General features: G+C 41.3%; 4 protein-coding genes across 5 annotated transcripts; 2 read left to right on the top strand and 2 right to left on the bottom strand.

The window, feature by feature from the left end:
* The first annotated feature begins 362 nt into the window (after nucleotides 1-362).
* On the top strand, nucleotides 363-3194 carry MRPL40 (mitochondrial ribosomal protein L40). The gene is made up of 4 exons (XM_005524381.3): nucleotides 363-436; nucleotides 979-1062; nucleotides 2077-2232; nucleotides 2588-3194. The coding sequence occupies exons 1-4, from the start codon at nucleotides 390-392 to the stop codon at nucleotides 2895-2897; spliced, it is 597 nt and encodes a 198-aa protein (XP_005524438.2). The 5' UTR covers nucleotides 363-389; the 3' UTR covers nucleotides 2898-3194.
* On the bottom strand, nucleotides 3191-4870 carry C20H22orf39 (chromosome 20 C22orf39 homolog). The gene is made up of 3 exons (XM_005524587.3): nucleotides 4741-4870; nucleotides 4494-4661; nucleotides 3191-3900 (listed from the first exon to the last, which is right to left on the bottom strand). Exons 1-3 carry the CDS (start codon nucleotides 4765-4767, stop codon nucleotides 3775-3777), a joined length of 321 nt encoding a protein of 106 aa, XP_005524644.1. The 5' UTR covers nucleotides 4768-4870; the 3' UTR covers nucleotides 3191-3774.
* A 123-nt stretch (nucleotides 4871-4993) lies between these two features.
* On the bottom strand, nucleotides 4994-11077 carry UFD1 (ubiquitin recognition factor in ER associated degradation 1). 2 transcript variants are annotated; one of them, XM_005524380.3, is made up of 12 exons: nucleotides 11027-11077; nucleotides 10753-10885; nucleotides 10014-10046; nucleotides 9532-9653; nucleotides 9091-9221; nucleotides 8613-8685; nucleotides 8052-8120; nucleotides 7456-7521; nucleotides 7118-7165; nucleotides 6671-6759; nucleotides 6205-6286; nucleotides 4994-5798 (listed from the first exon to the last, which is right to left on the bottom strand). In XM_005524380.3, exons 1-12 carry the CDS (start codon nucleotides 11027-11029, stop codon nucleotides 5724-5726), a joined length of 924 nt encoding a protein of 307 aa, XP_005524437.2. In that variant the 5' UTR covers nucleotides 11030-11077; the 3' UTR covers nucleotides 4994-5723. The 2 variants fall into 2 exon arrangements, with proteins under 2 accessions (XP_005524437.2, XP_014109164.1); XM_014253689.2 differs by lacking the exons at nucleotides 10753-10885; nucleotides 11027-11077 and adding an exon at nucleotides 10582-10713.
* Nucleotides 11078-11538: 461 nt separating this feature from the next.
* CDC45 (cell division cycle 45) lies at nucleotides 11539-23351 on the top strand. The gene is made up of 19 exons (XM_005524378.3): nucleotides 11539-11665; nucleotides 12464-12523; nucleotides 12832-12924; nucleotides 13373-13510; nucleotides 14095-14238; nucleotides 15173-15228; nucleotides 15822-15870; nucleotides 16505-16566; nucleotides 16958-17008; nucleotides 17776-17895; nucleotides 18272-18403; nucleotides 18783-18881; nucleotides 19126-19287; nucleotides 19492-19630; nucleotides 19918-20001; nucleotides 20473-20591; nucleotides 21012-21088; nucleotides 21654-21720; nucleotides 22383-23351. Exons 1-18 carry the CDS (start codon nucleotides 11615-11617, stop codon nucleotides 21716-21718), a joined length of 1701 nt encoding a protein of 566 aa, XP_005524435.1. The 5' UTR covers nucleotides 11539-11614; the 3' UTR covers nucleotides 21719-21720; nucleotides 22383-23351.
* Nucleotides 23352-23935: the final 584 nt, after the last annotated feature.

Genomic DNA, 23935 nt, shown 5'->3' with positions numbered 1-23935 from the left:
AGCGGCCGCCGGCCACCATGGGCCCGCGCCCGGCGCCGCAGTGCCCGCGCCCCCGGCCGGCCCGAGCCGCCTCAGCGCCGCTCCATGTCCCGGTGCCGCCGCCGCCCCGCCGCATCCCCCGCCCGGCGCCGCCGGCGATCCGGCACCGCCGGAACTCGGCGCCTGGCAACCGCCAAACCGGCCCGGCGGGAAACAGCGCCCCGACCCCGCCGTTCCCCCGCCAGGCGCCGCCCCCCCACAGCGCGGGCGGGCGCCCCCTGCCGGGCGGAGCGGGCCGGTGCCGGCGGGGCGGGAGCTCCGTGTAGGGCGCCCGCCGGAACGTTCGTGCGCCGGAACGGGGGACGCGGGGGCGGGGCGCGGCCGGCGGGGGGGAGGCGCAGCGCGGGGCCATGTGGGCGGCGGCGGCTGCGCGGGGGCTCCGCGGGGCCCGGCTCAGGTAGGGCTGGGGCTGCTCTGCCCCAGGACCGCGGGGAGGGAGCCCGGAAAGCGCCTCTTATCCGCGGGCCCCGCCCGGGCTCTTGCGGGGGGCTGGGCCCGCGCTGGGACCCTGCATCTGGAGAAGACGGTGCCTTGGCACCTAGGTCGGTTCGTCCTCCCGTGACAGCTGCCGAGATACGACAGTCGGCATCGCTCTTCTAATCTGAACGGCAGTGGTCTGACCTCTCACATAGCAGCTCCTCAAAGGGGTCGTTGTCAGAGCTTAAAAATAAAACTGCTGTAACCTATCCAAAAAGTGGATCTGTTTCACCCCGCGGTATCTGTGGGCTCACACCGAGCAGTCCATATTTGGGATCAGTTACTTAGATCACCTAGCTCTTGAGGCCATCTCTGGGCAATCATGTATCCTGCCATGAATGAAGTGGCCGAAAATGGTTCAAAACTCATCACTGTAAAATAGGAATAACAAATAGCTCTTGTGCAGAATCAATGACATCAATCAGTTTCTCCTCATGTGTTGTGTTACTTTTCCTCCTGCAGCTCCTGGCTGCCCCAAATGGTCCTGCTCCGAGAGAGTCACTGGCAGAGTTCATTGCTGGAGTTCAGGACATCCATCCCTGTGAGGTGAGTGCAGCTTTCTTGGAGTCACACAGAAGTGTTCTTATGCATTGGGGGAACACAAATTTTCCCAAGTCCAAATTTAACCTTTAACTGTACATGTTTAAGTCTCTATATGCCAAAGCAGTTAGGAACTGTTGGCCTCCTGTGGAGAGTGCAGAGGTGATAGTTATGACTTTGTGCTTGTGGGTAGCACAACCACAGAACACAGCTGGAAATGTTGGGATTTATGCAGTGCTCCAGAATTCCCTGCTGGGAAGCACCAATGAAAGCCTGGCTGGACCAGAAATGCTTTGCTGTGAAGGCAGAGGCAGCCCATGCGTATGTCCGTGCCACAAATCAGTGTTTGGTTTTGTTTTGATGCAGTTTGATTTAAAATACCCAGGTAGCTCTTAGGTACTGTTGGAGAGGGACTGTTTCACACTATAAATGTTTTTTCAGTCTGCCAGGCAGGAATGAGGGTCAGTTTGTGTTTGCGGAGTGTGCAATAGTATCTCGGATCTGCATGGAAAAGTAACATCTACAGCCTGAACTTTGCTCCAAATGCAGAAATTTTAGAAGTATGCATAAAACTACTTGCAGTCTTCTTTAATGTGAAACAACTGGAGTATTTGTTCAAGGCCAAGCTGGATGGGGCTTGGAGTAACCTGGTCTACTGAAAGGTTTCCCTGCCGATGGCAGGGGGATAGAACTACATGAGGTTTAAGGTCCTTTCCAGCACAAGCCACTTGTATGATAAACCTGCTGTGCTGCACTCTGAGCCAGTTAAAACAATTCTAATTCAATTTTTGTGGAACTTTCTCAGGTCATTCTGATGTTTGGCACAAAATTGCTTTTCCCAGGCAGTTCTCTGCAGAAAAATCTCAGCAGACAAGCCACTGGCTCCTGGAAATTACATTACTTGAATAAAGCTAATGGCTGGAACTTTTGTCAGGGACCAAATTAAGCAATGGAAGAGAAAGCTGCTGGTGTTGAATTAAAGGACAAAATATCTTCTTTCATTTACTATTTCCCTTGTAGAGCACAACCAAAGAAGAAAAAGAAAGTGGATGTGAAGAAAGAGCAAGCACAGAAGGAGCGTATGAAGAAAAAGCTTAAAAAGTTGGAAAAAGCTGCCCCAGAACTGATTCCAATTGAGGATTTTATAACACCACTTAAGTACTCAGAGAGCAACAGGTCAGTAGGTCTTTCGCCATGCACCGGCTGTAACAGTGGATTCCTTTCTCTACACAACTGCAACATAGTGTCTGCCTTGGTACAAAATGTTATCCACTTCCATCAGGACAAAAGTATGGAAAGGAAATACTACTTTTTCTTGCTAAGAGTAATGAAAACCAGTGCATTTCCTGTTAGACTGACTGGAGAACCTCATAGACTGACTAAATTATTAGTGAATTCAGTGTATTTTCTGGGTTTGGTGGGTTTTTTTTGCCTGGTGGTGAGATTTTTTGTTTCAGCATTTTATTTTTGTTAGTTTGGTCTTTGGAGTCAGGCTATTTCTCTATTACAGTGTTATCCTTCTCTTCACCAGGGTGCGGAGTCTTCCCACTCTTTCTCCTGAAGAGACTGAAAGAAGAGTTTTGCTTTTGAAGAAGTGGTGTTTGTTTAAGCAGAAACAAGATGAGGCAGAAAAGAAAGCAATTAAGGCCCTCGTAGAATCTCAGCAAGAGGCGCTGAAGGAATTGCGCCTGGAATCCGAGGAGCTGTATGAGGCAGCAATCCGGAGGGATGAGGGCCTTTTCCCCTTCGAGAGGGAGGGACCCAGTTACACCCCTCCCCTTCCTGGCTATGATCCCCCCGAAGGAAAGTGCATTGACATCACCAAGGTGTACACGCAGTGATGGAGGAGCTCCTGCTTCAGCTGCCAAGGAGGTGCTCAGCCAACTTGAAAGAAGAAAGATTGGAATAAGAACAAACAATTCTTCCTGCAGGTTACAACACTGCAAGATGTGACTGTAAAAAAATAAATGAAGTACCTCTGTGTTTTAGTGGCTGTTCAGATAATAACACATCTAGCAAAGCTACATGATGTTACATAGTAGCAAAGTAAATTTTTTTTATTTTCTTATATTGCCATGTAACTGTTGTAACTAAGTTTCTGTGGGTTCGCCCTAATACAAACCAGATCTCTGTCTCCATTTGTTTAAACCTTTATTTTTTAGTAGTTTTGAATACTGCCACAACACACACCACCACTTGAACAGTTCAGCAAAGGGGCAGTTTCAGGGTGCGCAGCTTCCAGGTGAGAAACTCTTCAACCACCACTATCCTGATTCTGGGAAATGTCTTTTAAATGCCAGTGTTTGGGATTGTCCTGAGCTGGCATGGAAGACTCCCGGGTTGTTTTTTTTTTTTTTCCCATGTGGCAGGTCTGGGCTGGGTACTTTGTTCCAAAAGTGCTCAATGCCAGCTGGTAGGGCAAAGGCCCTCAGAGCTGGAGCATGTATGCAGTAATTTAGAAGGTGCCTGCTGAGATGAAATCCTGAAGTATAAGACAGCAGTCAAAGACCACAATCAAATTAAGCACCTCAAACCTATCTTTAAAAGTACTCTGTGTTTAAATAAAATTTCAGTATTTTTAAATGAGTGCTAAAGTATTGCAGGGCAGGGCTACAGTTGTAGAACTTCAACATGATGTGGGGAAAAAAAAAAAAAAAAAAGCCAGCATAATTCTGAATTGTGTATTATGTTACTGTCCAAACACAGAAAACAGTTTTGTTAGTTTGATTTGTCATGGTCAAGTGGTAGATACCAGTCAGGTGGTGGGCTCTTCCTGAGCTTCCACACTGGAGCATATTTCTGTTTTTCCATTACTCGAGCTCTTTCACTCTTGCACAAAGCTTCCTGAAATACAGGAAAAATAATATTACCATAATGGCGTTGGATGGTCCAGTCATACAGAGCTGATTTCCTGCTGTGAATATTTGAGATAAAATAAGAAATAGAAGTTTATCATGCTTAAGCAGAAGTGCTAAATATTATCTAAGTAAGCCAGAATATAAGTTTTTAACTAAGTCATATTTATATTTTGCCTCTGGCTCCTGAGTTACGAAGGAAACTCGCAGTGCTGTGGAACCCTCCCCGCAGAAGCTGTGCTGGCTGGTAGGAGGGAGGAGTTACAGTAGCCTGTGCTGCAGGGCTCCTGTCCTCCAGCGTCCGCGGGGCTGTAGCCAGGAGCATTTCTAGACACCCCGGGAATGCCTTTTCCCTCTAACGTGGCGGCTTTTCCTATTAGGAAGGAAATGTCAGAGCAACACAAATCAAGAGCTTTTACACCTGGAAATTAAAAATATTCCCTGGATCCTTCGCTGGATTTGTAAGACAATCCTACCCACCTCCGCTCCGAGCCGGCGCCTGCTTTTCCAAACCCTCCCCAACCCCAGCAGCCCCGGCCCGGAGAGCCCCGGGCAGGCCGGGACCAGGAGCGGGGCCGGTACCTGCGCGGCGGCGGCGCGGTCCCTCTCCCAGGCGCGGCAGGCCTCGTAGTCCTCCCGCCAGCGGCCGCAATCCGGCAGCTCCCCGTGCGCGTAGTAGTGGTGGAAGGCATGGCGCAGCCCGCGGCAATGCTTCCACTCCCCCCAGTAGTCCTCGCACGACCGCGGCGGCTGCGGACGGACATAGCCGGGCTGAACCGAGTCCCGCCGCCCGCCCGATCCCGATCCCGGCCCCGGCGCCCCCGCTCACCCGCCAGGAGCCCTCCGCGCTCGCCATGCTGCGCCGCCGCCAATGGCCACCGCGCTTACGGCGGCACCCGCGGCCCCGGCCAATGGCGAGGGGCGGCACAAACCGGCCCCGTGCCCGGCAGCCAATGGCTGCGCGGCGGCCGGCACGTGACCAGCGCAGCCCGCGACCAGCCGGGCGCTGCTAGAGGAGGCGCAGGCACGGCCGGCAGCGCCCGCCCTTCGGTCTGTCCGAAATCACCACACAGGGACGCAGATGGGCTCCAGGAACTTTTACTCGGGCTCTGGGGAGAGCGCAGGATCGCACCCGGGTACGCTCGCACGCACAGGATACATTCGCACCGTTCCAAAGCGGCACCGGGCAGTGCAGCTGTGTCTCTCCTCTCCCAACACGTGCCAAGAGATTGCTACGCTACCTTATAGTATCTGAACTATTAAAAGGCATGTTATTAATTATAAATATAAAAAGCAGTTACAGGAGGTTTGCTTAGAATGATTAATAACCCAACACCTGAAGCTAAGCTTAAAGAGACTCCCTGCACTAAAATCCCAAACACCAAAGTCACCCTTCATTTGCACCACACCAAAAAGCTGACCTGAAATTGTGGCAAAATATATATAAAGTGAGGAAAATACCAAGCACAGAGCGACATGAGATCATCATCACTCAGGAGATGAGGGGAGGATGTAATCTAAGAACCGGACCCTTAGTAAGCTAGAGCTTGTTAGTTTCGCTTCTCAGGTTTATCACAGATCTACGTTCCCCTCTTTACAACACATACAAAAAGCTTCTTCCAAATTCCCAGAACTTAATTTTCAGCTGAAAATTAAGACAGTCTGACAGCTCCAGCTCTAAATATGAAACTGAAACCAAAACACCTTAAGTGTTCCTGTGTTGCAAAACAATCTCTCAACTGCTATTACTAAGATCCAAGATGCTTCAACTGTTATTTTATTTTCCCCCTAACTAGCTGAAGGTACTACAACTTAGGGCTTTCTTCCTTTTTTGCGCAGGGACTGGCCTTCTCCTGAAAAGGCAATAAACCGGCTTCCAGATTCATCCTGGAAAAAAAGAAAGAGGGGGGAGAAAGGTTTTACCTCTTTGCTCACTGCTTGTGTGTGATGAACGCTGAATGACTGTTAGCAAGAATACTCCATCAGAGCAGCCACTGACTGTAGACATTTCATATCCTACTCTAGATAAAAACCACTTTCTTCCTGAAAATAAAATAGCAGCATTTTGGTGACCTTTCAGCCAACTGGCTTAATAAACTGACACCAAGCCAATCTTTTTCCATCAGTAACAAGGACATCAGAGGTTGCTTCATGTAATTCAAACCATTCTAAACTACTACCACTTTTTAGTGGAAGCATGCTGTAAAAAATCAAGGGGAAAGGGAGAGGGACCACAAACTTGGATCTTAGTTCTAATTCTGTGCAAAACTGGAGAGGATTCAACTTTATTTACCTCTTCTACTTTCTTGACCAGTGGACGTGAATTCCTAATGAATGTGATTCTACCAATCTTGAAGTCATAGTTGGGAATTCCTCTGGAAAAGAAGCATAAAAATACTATGAAATAAGTTTTATACCTACCATTGAGTTGAACACAGAGAGACCTATTCTGTGACTGTCAGTGTAATACCAACACCGACTGCACATTTTCATTTCTAAATAATTCCAGAATTAAACCACTGAATTATTTTCTGAAGGTAGGCACAGATTGCAAAAGTAAATAATCACATATTGGGGTTACTGTGGAAGCCTGGCCACAGGCATGCTTCCACTAGCCTGTGGATAAGAAAGACTATTTCCTACAGGCAAACTCATGACAGAATTAGTTTGTTTATATTGCAGAAGCAGGGAAAAAACCTAAAACTCTGCTCAAACACTGACCCTTCACTTGCTGACAGCTGATGTACTTGCTGACATACCTTCGGATGTCTCCTGGTTTAATTGGTGAGGGGCTGGGCTCCACACCTTTCTTCTTGCCATCCAATCTGTTCCCAGATCCAGAGAATGCCTGTGGATAACGAGTTTTAATTTAACTCCTGGCATTTGAAAGCACACTGCACAAGGACATTATATTCTGAAAAATCTTACAGCAATTTTTATTTAGTTATTTAATTCACCATGCTTCTTTTTGATACATATAAGCTGATGATTCATAGATGTAGGGTTCTGTTTCAGCTTCCCATCTGCCCTTTGCAGAGAGCAAGTCCTGCTGGTCCTGGCTATGATCACACAAAACATTCACAGGCACTTGCCAGTTAAATAATGAGCATCTCTTAAGAACAGGTACTAATATTTTGTAGGTGTTCAGAACAACTTTCCCTCACCATTTTTCAGCATTGAGAAAGCAGCAGAAATAGGGGACTTACACGAAATCCTATGTCACTCACATACCCACTGTGGTCCGCTTCTACATCCTGCAAGGGGAAAAACAAGTTCATTTTCTTCCTGTTCTGACATGTACATGACCTGAAACCAGTTCCAAGTATTTCTGACCAAACAAAACTTCAGAACAATCCCTTTCCCAAAACAACACTGTGTAAACAACAGCCTCCTAAGCAACACATGCAACAGCTTCTGGTTGGTAAAATTTACCCTTAAGAACTTGTTTAAATTTTAAAAAAATTATGTTGGCACTCACTGCTCCCCCCACAATCAATGCTGACTTCTAGGGAATGCATTTTGGAAGAACAAAAGCTTAACCTACTGTGGTCTCTTCATGTTGTGCACTTCTTTCTGGTTCTTTGTATCCCAAAGGAGCATCAAAATCCACCTATTTACACAAAAAGCATGGAAAAACCCATGATTAATATTTTTTCTTTAAATCATAAGCTTTATACTACTATTCCTCAAAACTCCATTAACTATTATCACTACATTTGATCTAAAAAGAACTAAGGCTTGCTTGTTAAACATTTTAACTCAGGCCTAAAAAAAGGCCAAGCCTCCTAGGAATGAACCTTAGCATGTAATGGAAACAGAGCAGTAAAACAGCTCCACAGTATCACTGGAATATGAGTCAAGACAAAGGTGTTAAATAAAACTCAGATAAAACACGCTGAAGCTAAACATAAAATTCTAGGCACTGCAGTCACCGGACAGTACCTGAAGCGCTAATCAGGATTACAGTGGGGTTTCAAAGGCACATGAGTACTCCCAAGTGAGTCATCTTCCCTACCCCATGGATTGCACCTTTCTTGCAGCATCAGCCGGGCTGGGTGTGCAGAGCTATCACTGCAGAAGTGCCCTCTCCTCTTGGGAGGACACAGTTAGGGCAGACTTTCCCCATCAGCTTTAACTTACATTCATATCACATTCTATGATGGACACAGCCTTATCTGGTTTGGTCTCCATTACCCGAAGCTCATAGATCTGAAACAGTCATAGATATTTTGAGATTGCATTATGTTTAAGGAAAGCATATCTAAACCTTTCCCTACAGACAGCTTGAAGGAAACTAAAGTAAGTACTCCTTAGGCTGAGGACTAGATACTGCAGGGTCTCTACAGAACTTAAAAGCAAAAGTTTTTAACTTAGAAGCCAGAGAACCTGTTACTGTACCTTGCTCCACTCTTACTGTACCTTAATCTGCATTTTTTAAAACAAATTTTGAATTCAGGATAAAATATTTCCCTTGACTTGTAAAACCTTCAACAGTACAAACATTTATTTTCTTGTGAGTCAAAAAAAAGTTTAAACAGCAGCTCAGAAAAAGACTTAGCTGATTCTTTTTCCCTCCAACAGAAAACCATCTGTGAAATCTGCCATGAGGGATTACTTGTCCAAATCACTGCACAGCCCTGGGTTGATTGTTTTAGTATCAACATCCAACAATTGAACTTTATCTACAACCCTCAACTGTACCTTTTCATTGTAGTTGATGGCAATAACATCCCCAGTAGTAAGACAGGCAAAGTTTCTCAATGCATTTTCCAGTCTTTGGAGCATGTTAAGATGAAATATTTGTTTTCAGTGAAACATCAAAGCCTTAGAGTTACCATACTGTAGATCTCTTATCCTTAATTACTAAAACATGGTTTTAAAGCCATCTGTACTGCAGACAGGATTTTAATAAATATTAGGATGTACAAGTTCTTCAAAAGGACACTCAAAACTCACTGGATTTTAAACAAACACTCCTTCTTCAGACCACACTTTGTACCAACAGTTGACCACATCTCTGTACATCAGCTCCCCATCCCCTTTGTTTTCAGAAGCAGCAGCAGTGGCCATGTACTACTGGAAGTGTATGAGCCACATCTGAAAGGCTAGCTCTCTTTGATCATTCCAATTTGGAAGAAAAATTTTTCCACCTTATTCCATAATTGAATAGGAAGGATACACAGCTTTGGGATTGGTGATGTCAAGAAAATCTGGACTCTGTGGCTGAAATTTTGAGTAAGTAGCAACTTGCAGATTCACACTCTCCACTTGTACCAGGCCTCCTTCTTCCAGCAGCAAATTCTGCATCATCTGCAAGAATGGAAACAAACACACAAAGCCCTATCAATGTGTCTGATGTTTTCAAGTCTCTCTCCTGAGTATATCAGCTCTTGTGTATATTCAATTTCAGGAAGAACAGTCAGGTACAGGTTAAAAGCAGTCAGTTTTGCTTAATTAAACTCCTGCGGAGGGAAGCCTGAGCCAGAACTGAAGGCTGTTGTAGGAACGTCACCAGCAGAGACAGGCACTGTCAGGAAACATTCCACCTCCTTAATATTACACTTGGCAACTCGCTAATCCTACTTTTCAGGTTCTGACAGTCCAGCATGAGGCAACTCACCCAGTGTGGAAGGTAACAGATGCCCTCATCAGCCACAAACTCGAGCACTCCACAGTGTGTCATTCGGTCTGAGTTTTTGTTGGTCAGCTTGAACAGCATGGGGTAAGTAATATTAAGGCGGCCTGGTGAGAAAGGAGAGAAAAGTTTTCTTTGTTAAAAGCCCCCAGCACATTTTTGAAGCTTCAGATCACCAAGAGAATGGGCCAGACTACAGGAGAGAATTCCCCTCACACCATTATTCCAACTGCTCAAAACTACAGAAAAAGCAGATACACAAATACACTTCAGATGTCTGTACTTGAAAGCAGACAAGCCCTATTAATTCTGACAGAAAAAAAATACCTACAAAATACATTTTTTAAACTAATTACTCTCATAGTATTTATTTAAGACTTAAATAGATAACTAAAATACTATGGTATTTGCCTACACATTTGCTCCTGTTTCTAATGTTGTTATTCCAGAATAAAGTATTCACTTACTGAGTTGATCCAAAGCCGATGGTGGCATAATTACTGCAGAAATGAACAAGAATGTAAAATTAGGAAAAGTACATCTGTACGAGAGTACATAACACACAATTTTATCTTTCCTTTCTCTAAAATATCTTTTTTAAAAAAAAGGCAAATTCTAAAGCACACTAATTTATAGACAGAGACTTCAGTAGAATCAGTCATGACAAATATCCCTGCTATGTGGAGATTTCAGAATTACAATCAGGGAAAAATAAAATCAAAGACAAGGTTTTACAATACTAAAGAAAAATTTTCTCCAAGCTAATTTTATTTGTTTGGGCTCACAGGTGCTCTTCAACCCATACCAACCTAAAACAACATAGCATTAGTCTGACAGCCTGAAAATTAAGTTGGCCAATCTATTCCTTTCTTTGTACAAATTAAATGAAGTACAACACGGTGAGGGGAGAAACTTCATCATAAGCCTCCATGGCTCGCATTAGATACAAGACTGTAACAAGAAACTTTATAGAAGAAGACTGTCTCCTTCTAATGCTCATAAAGCCCGGCTCACTTGGTAAACATTTTTAATTACCGAGTAATGCAGTGGAAGATGACCCTTCCTCAAAGCCCCACCCAGGGGGCTCAGCACTCTGTCACCGTGTTTTCAATGTTCCTGCTGTCTTGGGCAAAAGCTGCTTTACTTGACACTATTCACAGACACTCTTCCAACAGGTTTATTAGTCAAAATAAAACATGCACATACTCTTCCCGCCTTTCTCCACATCTGACCTGTCATTAGGTCCGGCAAGCATGGATACCGAGAAGCAGCGATACTGGGTTGAAAAACGGTTCTGGAACACCCGGGGAATGGGGTGGTCAAACATATTAAAAGAGAACTAGAGAGGAAAAAACAACACACAGAGAAGAACGTAACTATCAGTATCCACAGCACACAAAGTATCACAGCACCCACTGAGGGCTCCTGAAGTGTCGCCGCCCTGACGCGGCCCCCCACCCCGGCCGCCCCCCGGCCTCACCATGGCGGCAGCGGGCGCTCCCTCGGGGCCGCCGGGCCGGGCCGGGCCAGGGCCGCTCGTCCACCTCACGGGCTGTGCCGGGCCCCACCCTCGGCCCCGCCCCTCCCAGCGTGCCGCGCGGCGCGGCCTCCCGGGCGGCCATTGTGGGTGAGGGCGGAAGACCGGCCCTCGCGCCCTCCGAGACGGCCATCGCCGGGAGCCCCTTCTGCCCGCTCGGCTTCTCTTCGGTCACCGGCTGTTGATGCGGCCCTGCTGCCCCTTCGCTGGGCTCACTTTAGTGGCAAAGCAAACAACTCTTCCGCAGCAAAGATGGCAGATGCGGCGACAAGACCCGGCAGGGGCTTTCCGGCCGAGGCCCTCTCGGGATTGGCCAGTAGCGCCTATCGTCACCGCCTTCTTCGCATCCCATTGGCGAGGCCCCGGAAGGGATTGGGCAGCTGGGGGTGCAGAGGTGGAGTGGGGGCGTTCCTATTGGCCAGCCCTCCGTGAGGCGCGGACCAATGGAATATGACGCTGGTTTGGCGCCCAGTTTGAGCGGCGGCGGCGCGCACCCGCCGCCCATTCCCGCCTCGCGCACCCGTTCCCGACATGTTCGTCTCCGACTGCCGCCGGGAGTTCTACGACCTGGTCGTCACCCAGGTGCGGGCAGCGGGCCGTGCCCGGGGCTGGCGTGGCACCCCGGGCGCCCCGGCGGCGGGCGTGAGCGGCTTCCTCTAGGGCTCTCTCCCGTCACGGCTCTCCCCACTTAGGGCTGCCGCGGTTCCCGCCGCCTCATGGCGCAGGGTTTGCTCTCCTGGCCGCTGCTCAGGCGCTCCGGTGCCCTGGGGCGGTGGTGGCCTCCCTGCGGGGGCTCCGGGGCGGGGGTTGGCTTTCGGGGAGCACCGGGCAGGCGGTCGCGCTGAGGGCGGGTCCGGCAATAATCCTGGCCGTGAAAATCCCTTTCCCGGCTATTTTTCTCATGGCAATGCAGCGTCCGGACGGTGAGGTTTCACCAGGATTTTCACGTACGGTTCACCTCCTTCAGCTAAAGTGTTTTTGTGTGCTCTGGATCTCATGCTTCGCCACAACATCTGAACGATTTCTTTAAATGTATATCTAACCGTTTTGGTGTTTTTTGCCCAGGCACTAAATACTGTTTTCTGTCATCTTTAATGTTTTTCTTGCAGTCTTTCTTGTAGCACATCTGTCTGCTGCTTTTATTTTTAACCCAGGGTTTGCTTAACTCTGTTCACTGTGGATGTGTACAGTAAGGTGGTGAAGCTTTTGTTGGGCAGCCTTGATTAATTTTGGTCACAGTGTCCATTCAGAAGCAATCCTGTTTTATGCTTATAATGATCTCTATCTGAATTTCTGGTGTCTCAGTGTTCTATGCATTTCATGTACCAGCACACTCTATCTGGTGCCTATATTAATGCTATTATTTTGTTATTTTTACAGCGTGTTCTTCTTCTTGTTGCTTCAGATGTTGATGCATTATGTGCTTGTAAAATCCTCCAAGTAAGTCTTGGTTCATTATCACTGCAGCTGATAGTAGGAGAAAATATATATGTTATATATGTCCTGGGATCCTATAAATGAGTGTGAACTGGGGAAAGGGGGGAAAGTTTAATCTGCTTTTGTAACATTTGTTTCCATGAGTTATGGCACTGAAAACTGGTGAGTCGTAGTCTCAGAGCTCATGCAGATTTGTCATTTGGGATGCCTTTATTTTAAGGATTTGTGTGGAATAGAATCATAGCCTGGTGTAGCGTTGCAGGAGAGGCTGTTTCCACTCCCCTTTGCTAACAGCTGCTGCTTCCTTGCAGGCTTTGTTTCAATGCGACCATGTGCAATACACACTCGTGCCGGTGGCTGGGTGGCAAGAACTTGAAACTGCCTTTCTGGAGCATAAAGATCAGGTGAAAAAATACTGGAAAATTTTTAAGCTGGAGCTTATTTTTTGTAAAGATAAACTTTTTCCTTTCCCGAACTTAAAATGTCGACACTTAAGCTCATTATTATCAGTAGTTATTTCAAAACTGTGTTTACATTTTAACATACCAGTAATAAACTTGTCAAGCTTTTAATGTCACCTCCAACAAATGTGCTATAATGTTAAGAGAGTCAAATGAAGTTTGTGCACATTTTGAGATATAAAGGTGCTGGTATTGGATGTCCAACATGGGTGAATTATGCCTTAATTTGCCTTAAAAAATATTTTCTGCCTCAGAGACATCAAATATCAGAAAATAAACACAAGTTTTGGCAATGATGAGTGCTTTGGAGGTTTTGTAAACATGTTTTCATTTTTCCACATTTCCTGGCAATTTAAGTAACAAGCTTCTTTTTTTCTGCTTTTGTTTGCAGTTCAAATATTTTGTTCTTATTAATTGTGGTGCTAATGTTGACCTCCTGGAAATCTTACAGCCTGAAGAAGACACTTTTTTTTTTGTTTGTGACAGTCACAGACCCATCAATGTAGTGAATGTTTACAATGACACACAGGTAAAAGCTTTTTTTTCCATAATTAACACCTCCCCACAGTGTACTGATGAGCAGTGTAGTGCTTTGCTGTATTTATAAAACTGGTTTAGAGCATTAGCTCGTAGGTCAGAAATCAACATCAATAAATAAATAAATAAATATTTGCAGTAGTAATGTACATGACCAAAAAAATCCTTTTTGCAGCAGTAAAATCTCTAATGTTAGCAATGTGGTAGTTGTCAGTAGTAAGCACCTGTTAATCTTGTTGCTATAGATCAAACTGCTATAAATCAGAGGATAAACATCCTCCAGAATGTAACGTGTATTATCTCTGAGCGTCTAGCAGCACCTAGAATTTAAAGTATTAAGCACAAATTATTTTAACAAGCATTAAAATGATAATTCTTTCAGTAATGCTCTAACAAAGAAATATGGATTTTACTCTTATTTTCTATAAATCAATATGGTATTTGTATTAAAAAACAATGATTTGTTATGTCAGGAACTAATACAGCCCAAAATGAATTTTTAGTTTCTCTTACTAAGTAAAAGTGCATTTTGATCACTAAATAAGATACTCTAAAATACACTTTTCTTCTTGCTAGATTAAGCTGTTAGTCAAGCAAGATGATGATCTTAATGTTCCTGCTTATGATGACATCTTCAGAGATGATGAGGATGAAGAAGAGGACTCAGAGAATGAAAGTGATGGCTCAGAACCCTTAGAGAAGCGCAGACGTTTTGAAGAGGTTTGTTTCACTGCTGTGTTGTGAAAGGAAGAAAAATAACACTGTTATTACGTATATTTTACATCATAATAATATTTGAGTTTAACAATTGTGTTCCATTAGATCACAAATCCAAGTGCAAGATATAAAAATAACCTATTACAACAGATAGTTTCACATAAACAAAATATTTATTTATCTGAACTACTCAGAAATATTTTCTCCAAATTAAAAAAAAACTGTTTTGAACTTACTTATGCATAATTCTTTGTAAAATCAGTGAACTGGAGACATCTGTCTCCTAATATGTGCTGTGGACTTGGCAGTCTAGTAATAGGATTTGTTTAGATATTAGCTCCTTTTACAAAAAAAGTGTTTGAGAATATACAAGCTCACAAACAGTTTAGCAAAGCATTTTGTCTGTGCTTGTAGCAGTAAACTAACAAAGGTATATTAAGTGTACACATTAAGTTAAATTTGCCATGTTACTTGTAGCATATTTTCTATTTATATTACAGGAGCAAGCAAAGGCATGAGACCAGCATTAAGGGACAACTAAATATAAAGGCATCCTTAGATTTAACATATATTTCATGTTATCTTTGTTGTCTTCCCGTTAGCACTGTACATTTTTTCCTACTAATATAAAAAGGGCGCTATCTTAGCCAAAGAAGCTACCCAATTCAAAGGAGAATTGCAAATACACCAAAGATTTTCTCAGATCTGTTAAATATTTCACAAAGATGTTACATGTGTTTTTGGGAATATTTTTGATAATACTTTTCTAATTAGATGTTGTTAATGGCAATACTTTTTTTTTCAGTAAAAGAAATAAATATTCTTAATGAAAATTTTGATTAGCAATTTTTAATTAAGGTTTAAAAATTGGTGTCTAGAGGCTAATCTTTTAGGGTATTTTTTCTAGCTGTTTAACATCCTGGAAATTAATTTACAGGAGGTAATAGAGAGGACGATGAAAAGACGACAAAGGCGAGAGTGGGAAGCACGCAGGTATGTAAATCTGTTTTTCTTATGTGGCTTCTATCTTTTTCTTTAATTCTTTGATTCAAATTTTGTTAAGAATACAAACACAAGATACCAAGCTGTGATTTGCAAGATGCTTTAGTTGTAATTGTGTTCAGAAAGTTGAGAGAGATATTTAATATATAAAAATAAAATGTTTAAATGGAGAAAGTTGTAAACAGTAATTGAATATTTGAGTATCACTAGGTGCATTGGCTCACTTCAAATGGTTGTAATATTCTTATCTATCTTGGGGTGAAATTTTTCCTTCTGTTTTCTACTTTTACAATCCCACTGAAATCAATAGGAATGAGAAGGAACAAATCAGATAAAATGAGATTTGAGGAATAGTGATGTAAAAAATTTTTCTTTTTTGCTTTATGAGTATATTTTGGTGTGGTTTCCACGTTGTTACTGAAGTCTGATTGCCATGCAGATAAACAATTTTTAGCCCAAGTTTGATATTTTTAATCACTAAGATGAAATTTAAATATTAATCACCGTTTCTGGCTTATATTTTTAATTAGCTCCAATGACCAGTTCACCACCTAGTTAAATGTGGTTTTTTTTCCCCATTTTAGACGGGAAATTCTTTTTGATTATGAACAATATGAATACCATGGGACCTCAGTAAGTATAAACTCTGTTTGCCATAAAACTTCAAGGTAACAGTATAAAGGTAATTGGGCAATATCCAATGTTATAATTATCTATTACAATTATATCCTTATCTAATAACACTATTCAATATAGCAATATTATTGCATCTCTATTTTTGTATCTCATTGTTATATATATAAACTGCATCCTATATATATATATATATAAATAAATATATGCAAGTAGTTTAACTTAATTTAATGTTTTATGGTGCTTTTTTTTAGATCTTTGCAATGGTATCTATCTATTTACAAAATACTGTCACAAAAAGACTTGAGCATGTAGGGAGATTGTTTTTCTTTCAAAGTGTCAGGATATTCCAAACAGCACTTAGGACATCAAACTGTTCTTTCTGTCATTTGGCCTCTCTGATTATTTATATTTTATTAAGTGTTTGCTTTATATATAATGCAGGTTTACAGAGCTCTCTAGAATATTTTTCTTTCTACTTAATATCTTAGGAAGAAGCTGGCAGATTGTCAGAGTCCAGGCTGATTTCTAGGGCTTTAGTAATGTGTACTGGTACTTGGCAGATTGAACTGTTCTATTTATTTAGTGAACTGTGTCTTGTGTTCATTTGTCTTTTTGCTTCTCCCTCTTGTAGTCTGCAATGGTGATGTTTGATCTGGCATGGATAATGTCTGAGGACTTGAATGACATGTTGTGGTAGGTCTCCAGCATTTTTTGTAGAGATTGGAAGTTTAAACCTGTTGCAAAGACAGGCAAGATTTCCCAAAACTATTTGCTTTTTCTATGAGATTCCAGTTTCTTTAGGGAGAGGATGCTTGTGTTCAAATAAAGGATTCATCTGGATAAATTAATTAAAAGCAGCAACAGGTTTCGCATGGAAAAGGGGAGAATGGTACTATATGTGTATGTCTGCAAAAGAGGGAATAATAGTTGATAGCTTTGTTATTAACTTCTCAGTACTGCTGGTAAACAGTGTTTCTGATTTGCTTTCTCACATATTTAGGGTTAAATATAATATACTCTATTGGAATATTTGTTGGTTTAACCTTTTCTTTCTATTTCTTTTTTCCAAAAAAAAAAAATTTAGGTGGGCTATTGTTGGCCTAACAGATCAATGGGTCCAAGATAAAATCACTCAGTAAGAAAGCTGTTTTTTTAAATTTATTCTTTTTGTTATTATTCTATCTTGTATAATTTTGGTTTTGGGAGTAACTAGCAGCAATTAGTAGAGATCAGGAAACATAAGGGTATTATTATAACAGATATAAGTAATTAACAGTGATATTTAATATATTAATGCCTGAATGTTGTCTGCTGCCTTCCAAAAATCGGAATATATATCTTTAATTTTTTTTTTTATTATTATTTAGAATTTTTAAGCTAACTTTGTTTTCCATAAAATTATAAATCAATCATTTCTAACCTGGGAGGAAATTGTGTTTAATGGTAGTTTACCTAAGCATGAACTTAATAGAATTTTATTAAGGGAAGAAAACTGTATATTCTGTATCCTCCAGGTTCCTTTACAGTTTTAGTTGAAAAGTTTCAGATATTTTTTTCCTCTTTTTTTGTTATTTCCTACTAGATATGATCAGAATTCTAGTGTTACCATGTGTAGACTTTAATTCTGGTGTTATATTTTCACTAACACATGGACATTTTAAGAGAGATAAATGTAATAAGTAGCTGATTTCATTGGTCAGTCTATTCTTTGGGGTTTTTTTTTGTTTTAATTGCCTGGATAAAAAGATTAATATTGAAAAAACATTATTTAATGAGTTGGGAGGGTTTAAAACGTATCTACAGTTTTCATGCTGCTGAGTTTAGGAAGCATTTTTATTTTCTTGTAATCAAAACAAAAATTCCCAGGCAGAAAGTGAAGTGACCAGCTTGTTTTTGTTTCAGGATGAAGTATGTGACTGACATTGGAATCCTGCAGCGCCACGTGTCTCGCCACAACCACCGCAACGAGGATGAAGAGAATTCTCTGTCCATTGACTGCATGAGAATTGCATTTGAATATGAGTATCCTTAAAGAAGGTCTGGGGAAAATGCACATTTACCCCTTTGGTGAGCCCCTCTGGAGTTTTTATCTAGGGGAAAAAAAAAGTCCCAGCACCATCTCTGCTGAGAATGGAAATAAAATAAAGGGAAAGATGAATGTTTTGTTGTGCATGAATCCCTCTTTCAGCAGCTCGTGGGGCTTCAGGTCAGCTTAACCTTTCAGAACTGGTCACAATTCCACATTGCTACTCTTGTGTTACATCACCTGAGCTTTTCACTGCATTCTATGCAGCACAGACATCAATATGTAAGGGCAGTTGAATTCTTTCCTACTTGAGGAGTTTGTAGGGTCAGAGCATATTTGTGTTTGCAATTATTTGCCATAACTCCTGCTCAGCCTGCGCCTGGCACTGTACCAGCACTGGTCTCTCTACGAAAGTCTCTGTAACACCTCCTACACCTCTGCCAGCCTCAAGCTTTGGTCTGTACAAGGGCAGAAGAGGCTCCAGGAGTTTTTGGCTGACATGGGGTGAGTTATAAAAATCTGGATCATTTTTTTCAGTGACTTACAGGAAAATATTCAGAACATAGCTTGCAAGTACTCAAGCTGTCGGTTTTTAAATATGATTGTGGGGCTCTGAATAGCTGGCAGTGTCTCTGAGTCACACAACTTGTGTATTGGTTTACAAGGAACCCTTGCTGTATGTCTTTATGGAATGGCAGCTCAGTAAAGTAACCTTTGCTTCCTTGCATCCACTTTTCAATGACTGAAGAAATGAATGCATACAAGCTTAGTCAGACTTAACCTTGTTAAATTATATAACAATTTTAAATGTCCTATGAGAAAAATGTAAAATACTTGTTTCTTCTGGTGTTCCTGTCAGTGAAGTTTTTCCTTCTGTTCTTAGTTTGCCCTTGAAGCAAGTGAAACAGAAATTTAATTCCATGGACATGTCTTTGAAAGAAAATCTTCGGGAGATGATTGAAGAATCTGCAAACAAATTTGGGTAAATTGTTTTAAATACAAAGGTTTTATCTGAAAATACTTTTCAATTAAGTTCAAATATTTTTGTATGAAGAAGATCTAATATGTTGTTTTTAAAAATATGATTCTTAGATTGGCAAAGTAACACTAGATTTGTTGCAAATGTTAGGGTAAGGTTTTTCTTCATGGTCTTAAGATTGACATACTGGGGAAGACAGCTGGTCAATGTTGATAATAAACTTTCCTGTATTTATTTCATTTTGCAGAATGAAAGATTTACGAGTTCAGACTTTCAGCATTCACTTTGGCTTTAAGAACAAGTTCTCAGCAAGTGACATAGTTTATGCAACAACTTCTCTCATGGAGAACATAGAGAAAGAGGGGTCTGAAACAACTAATTTCATTAAGGCTTTGGACAGTCTCTCCAGGTACTGAAAATATGCCTCTTCAGTATTTTGCGATTTTATTTAGGGAAACGTGTTAGAAGTATGGATCTGAAATATGAATTCTTGCTTCATAAACTATTGAAGAAAAAAATCAAAATATTCCCGTGAATAGTGTTTAGATATAATTTTTATGTGAGAAACTTTATTCTACTAAGAAAGTTTCTATTTTTATTCTTTTTGTTGCAGGGGTAACCTGGACAAGCTGCACCAAGGACTGGACCTAGCCAAAAAGCAATTACGTGCCATTCAGCAGACAGTGGCCAGCTGTATTTGCACCAACCTTGTCATTTCTCAGGGGCCATTTCTCTACTGCTCCCTCATGGAGGTCAGAATTGTGTTTGGGTTCTCATTTGACTCCTTTTTGACTGTATCATCTTCGAATAAGTTTCCCATGGTGCTTGACACAGCAAGAACTACTCTATAAGAAGGAGCCTGTGTCTCTGTACTGTGCTGTCCTCTGATGGGTCAATACTGACATTGCTCTGAACTTCCCAAAGGCAGACTCAGCCCTCACAAACAGGAGAGGGCTTCTAGGCTTGTCAGTAGATTATAAAACTAAGTAAGTGTAAGAATCATCTTGGGTTGTAATTGAAATAATTCTTCTTTTCCTAGGGCACACCAGATGTGAAACTGTTTTCTAGACCGGTGTCTCTATGTCTGCTTAGTAAATACTTACTGAAATCATTCATTTGCTCTGTAAGTAAATCAAAAGTATTTGACTAACAAACTCCTGGCTGGTTTAATACTTATTGTTCTGTCAGGTACTTCTTAATTAGTTGATTATTAAAAGCATTATAGGAAACTATTAATAATGTTTTTCTGCTGATTGATTGGATGATTTTAGCATATTTTTGAATGCTGCTCTAGGGAAGATACTTATTTAAAGACTTCATAGCATTGGGTTTTCATCACTAAGATGAAATCTAAACATTTGTGTGATTTTTTTAAGTTTTGAGGGAGTGCATCACTGAAATTTCTATTAGTCCTTAAAGTGACTTTTACTGTAAGGAACAAGTGGATTAAGATATCCTGTAAAGAAACCACCTTCTGTTGAACTGCAGAGTATCTGTATCCTTAGGTAGCTATTTGTAATGCTATCTCACATGGAGAATTGATATTAAATTGCCTTCTGAGCCTTGTGTAACAAAGAGGTTTTCTGACTTCCAGACAAAAAACAAACGTTGCAAGCTGCTGCCCCTGGTCATGGCTGCGCCCCTGGATGTTGAACAGGGAACTGTGATCATGGTGGGGATTCCTCCAGAGACAGAAAGCTCGGACAAGAAGAAGTAAGCAAAGTGTTTACAAGTTCTAGACCTGTCTTTGAAGCATATATATATTTCCTATACCTATTTAGCACTGATTATGTTGACTTGAATTGTATCCTTCTCAAAAACACACCTGTATACAGTGTGCATGAGGTACTTAAAGAGAGGATACAGATCTTCAAGACCATCCTTGCAATATTTTATTTTTTCCTTCCCTCTTAAAAGAGGGTACATAGTTCATTTTATGGTCTGTGACTTCATTTCTAAAAGCCTTCAATGTAAAGATTTTTGCACGTGAATAAGTGAGGTGTTGAATACAGGGCACCTGTAAAAACATCTGGAAGCCATTTCCACTTCTCAGCCAGGAGAAAGTTCCCTGCTCCTACCCGAGTAAACATCCTTTCCTGTGACGCTCATTCGTATTTTCTGCTCCTGCCCCAGCTTTTTTGGAAGAGCCTTCGAGAAGGCTGCGGAGAGCACCAACTCACGGACACTGCACAACCACTTCGAGATGTCGAGTGAGTAGCGGGGCCCGCAGGGGGCGGTGCTGCTGCGGGCACAGCCTCGGCCCGGGCTCCGAGCGCTGCCTCCCGCTGCAGAAAGCTCAAACCAGCTCAGCTTTTGGAGCCAGGCAGCATTTTGCATCCACTGACGGTTTGCACGCATGCACTTCACTTTACAGTCCATGATGTTACGTGTGAAGGCTTTAAATTTAGCAGCCAAATCAAGCACGGTAATGATGAGACACTTAGGCAGAGAAATCAGCCTATCTTGCACATGCTTAAAAAAAGAGACAGGCTTTCTAAATAATATCTATTTATCTATACATACATGTTGAACATACAAAGAAATATTCTTGGATTTAAGAAGTGCCTGCTCTATTGTGTAGTGACCACCTAGAAATTAGTTTGCTATGATTTAAGCACAAGATAAACAGTATCCATTGCATTTTGTCCAAATAGCTTCTGCCTCTTAAAGCTGAATAAGAATATAAATTAGCATACTCAGGCTTATTGTTCAAGTGTGACATCTAGTATATCTTTCAGTTATTTGCATCCTGTAATAAAATATTTAATATTTTAGTAATCGAATTGAAAACAGAAGATCGGAGCAAATTTCTGGATGCACTAATTTCTCTCTTGTCCTAAAGGTAAGACACCGTAAGGATTAATTTAAAAATTATTACAAATCAAGTAACCTGCTACTATCAGTAGAATATTTTTTTTTAAATGTGGCAACTTTTAGTGAAAATATAAATTGAAGATAAGAGTTTCTTACCAAGACAATTGTTTTCCTTTGGAGGAGGAGGCAGTCAGTGTGTAAGCAAAATTTTTTCCTCCCTAGAGAAGAGATGTATTTAAGTTTCATCATTCATGAGCTTCTCTGGCATTGTTTCTAACTTTTTGTGGCTTTTTAACTTAAGGTGGAAAAGGAGCATCTGTTTGTGTTGTGAGAGAAATGGCAATATCAGCTAATTGTAACTGATGCTGGTACTGACATTTAATTCTGATGCTTGAGTTTGAGCTTAGGATGGAATTTGGGCCTCAGCAGTGCCACTAGCTTTGATGTTAATGCAGAATTTGCCTTTTTCTTTCCCAGTGTTAGAGCTGTAGCCTAGGTTGATGTGTAGTTTTTACCTGGAACAGAGATGGGGATATAAGACTTTATTTGTAGTTAGTGAAGCAGTGAACTAGTTCAGAGCTGCTTGTTAGACAGCAGAGACATGCATGGCTTACAGGATTTCTACAGCCATTTTTTTCTTTCTTTGCTCTTTAACTACTGATTGTTTTGTCTTTTGCTCTTGTTATACAGTGGTGCCTTTTGGCTTCTTGTGCTGGAAGCTGAGGATGAGACCCTCTGAAATTATTTTGGCTGTTCCAAAGTTCATGGTGCTGCAGTTTTGGTGTGTCTTAGGTACCGGTACATGCCTGGACTGGTGTTTTTATGCCTTTTGGGAGGTCAAAAGGATTTTGATCTCAGCACAAAGATATTGAACTCTTCTTTTTCTAAACATCCCACCCTGGTAATGGCAAAAGCTGTCACCTGGTACTTGTACATTGGATTTCTATTTATCAAGCCTGCTTTTATTAGTAGACATACTCTTGCGATATTGAGTTGTTGACTGATAACAAAAAATAGGTTTTGAAGTTCCGTATTTATATTATCACTCAAATGTGCTTTTAAAATTGTCTAGAATGCTTTTTATTTTTTTAATCAAACTGAAACTCCTTGAAGTTCTAGAATGTTGAAGTTTGTTACTGTTATCAGATTGAAGTCTTGTAGTTTAATTGAAAGACTTGTTTTGTGAGAGGAGTTTTAAGATTTTAGGGTTTTTAAAATCCAAATACTGAGTAACTGCCAAATACCAAATGAAAAATCCAGGGAATGCCAGTGTCAATAAAGCCTTTTTGGTGTAATGCATTGTGATACTGTAATGTCACTTGCAGCTTGACTCTGGAAATAATTTTCCTGGAAGGAGGCTGAAGTACTATGATAATTCTGTGTAGACTGTAGAACTCTAAATATTGACAGATTACCTTATCCTGTTCCATAGCAGATTTCATTTTACTTTGGTCATATGAAATGGCTTGTTGGCCTTATTCTGCTGTGCCTTGGTGGCTGTGTACATGTGGAATGCTCTGCTACTTGAACTGTTTGCTTGAATTCACTGTGACTTCAATGTTTTCATGTATTATAATGAATACATAGAGGTTGTGTATCATTACATCATTCTTTGTACATATTTTAATACAGATTAATTTAATATGAAATGTGATTTAAATGTAGCCAACAGAAACCTAATTAAACTATCTATTTTTATTCAAAAAAAATTTGGCTTAGGTTTTTTAAAATCTTTTTTTATATTGTCAGTGTATCTGAATAAAAATCCCTGTGCCAAGCTGGGATGGCCAAAAAATTGTGTTTCCTAAAATAAAGTAATGCTGCCTTTTGGTTTTGCATGCTTTCTAGGTAGTATCAGCAATAAATCATATCGTCCCTTACCAGCACATTTTGGGTTTTACATAGCATACAGAAATTTTATCCCTTTTCTGAACTACCTTCCTGGGCTTTCCTAGGTCTCTGGAAATGGAAACACAGAAGTTTTTGCTGTATTTTGAACAAGTAGTGTCAGGCCAATTAATATGTAAAAGGTAGGAGTGTTTAGTGACACTGAAGCGCACTTCTAAATATTTTCACTTTATCTTTCAATTGCAAACTGCTGAGTGAGTTAAGTTGAAGATAAAGGTAGGAAATTCTTTCATTTATCATGAAAGAATCACTGCCATTTCCACAGCATTTAATGACTATCTAGTTCAGCCCTACTGTACATTTAAGACTTCTTTTACTAGGTGACTATCATATAT

This window comes from Pseudopodoces humilis, chromosome 20, assembly GCF_049639895.1.
Source record: "Pseudopodoces humilis isolate 2021_Gansu_Grassland_sample_001 chromosome 20, ASM4963989v1, whole genome shotgun sequence".
Taxonomy (NCBI): domain Eukaryota; kingdom Metazoa; phylum Chordata; class Aves; order Passeriformes; family Paridae; genus Pseudopodoces; species Pseudopodoces humilis.
The sequence above is the reverse complement of the archived record's forward strand: the minus strand, read 5'-3'. Positions and strand labels throughout refer to the sequence as shown.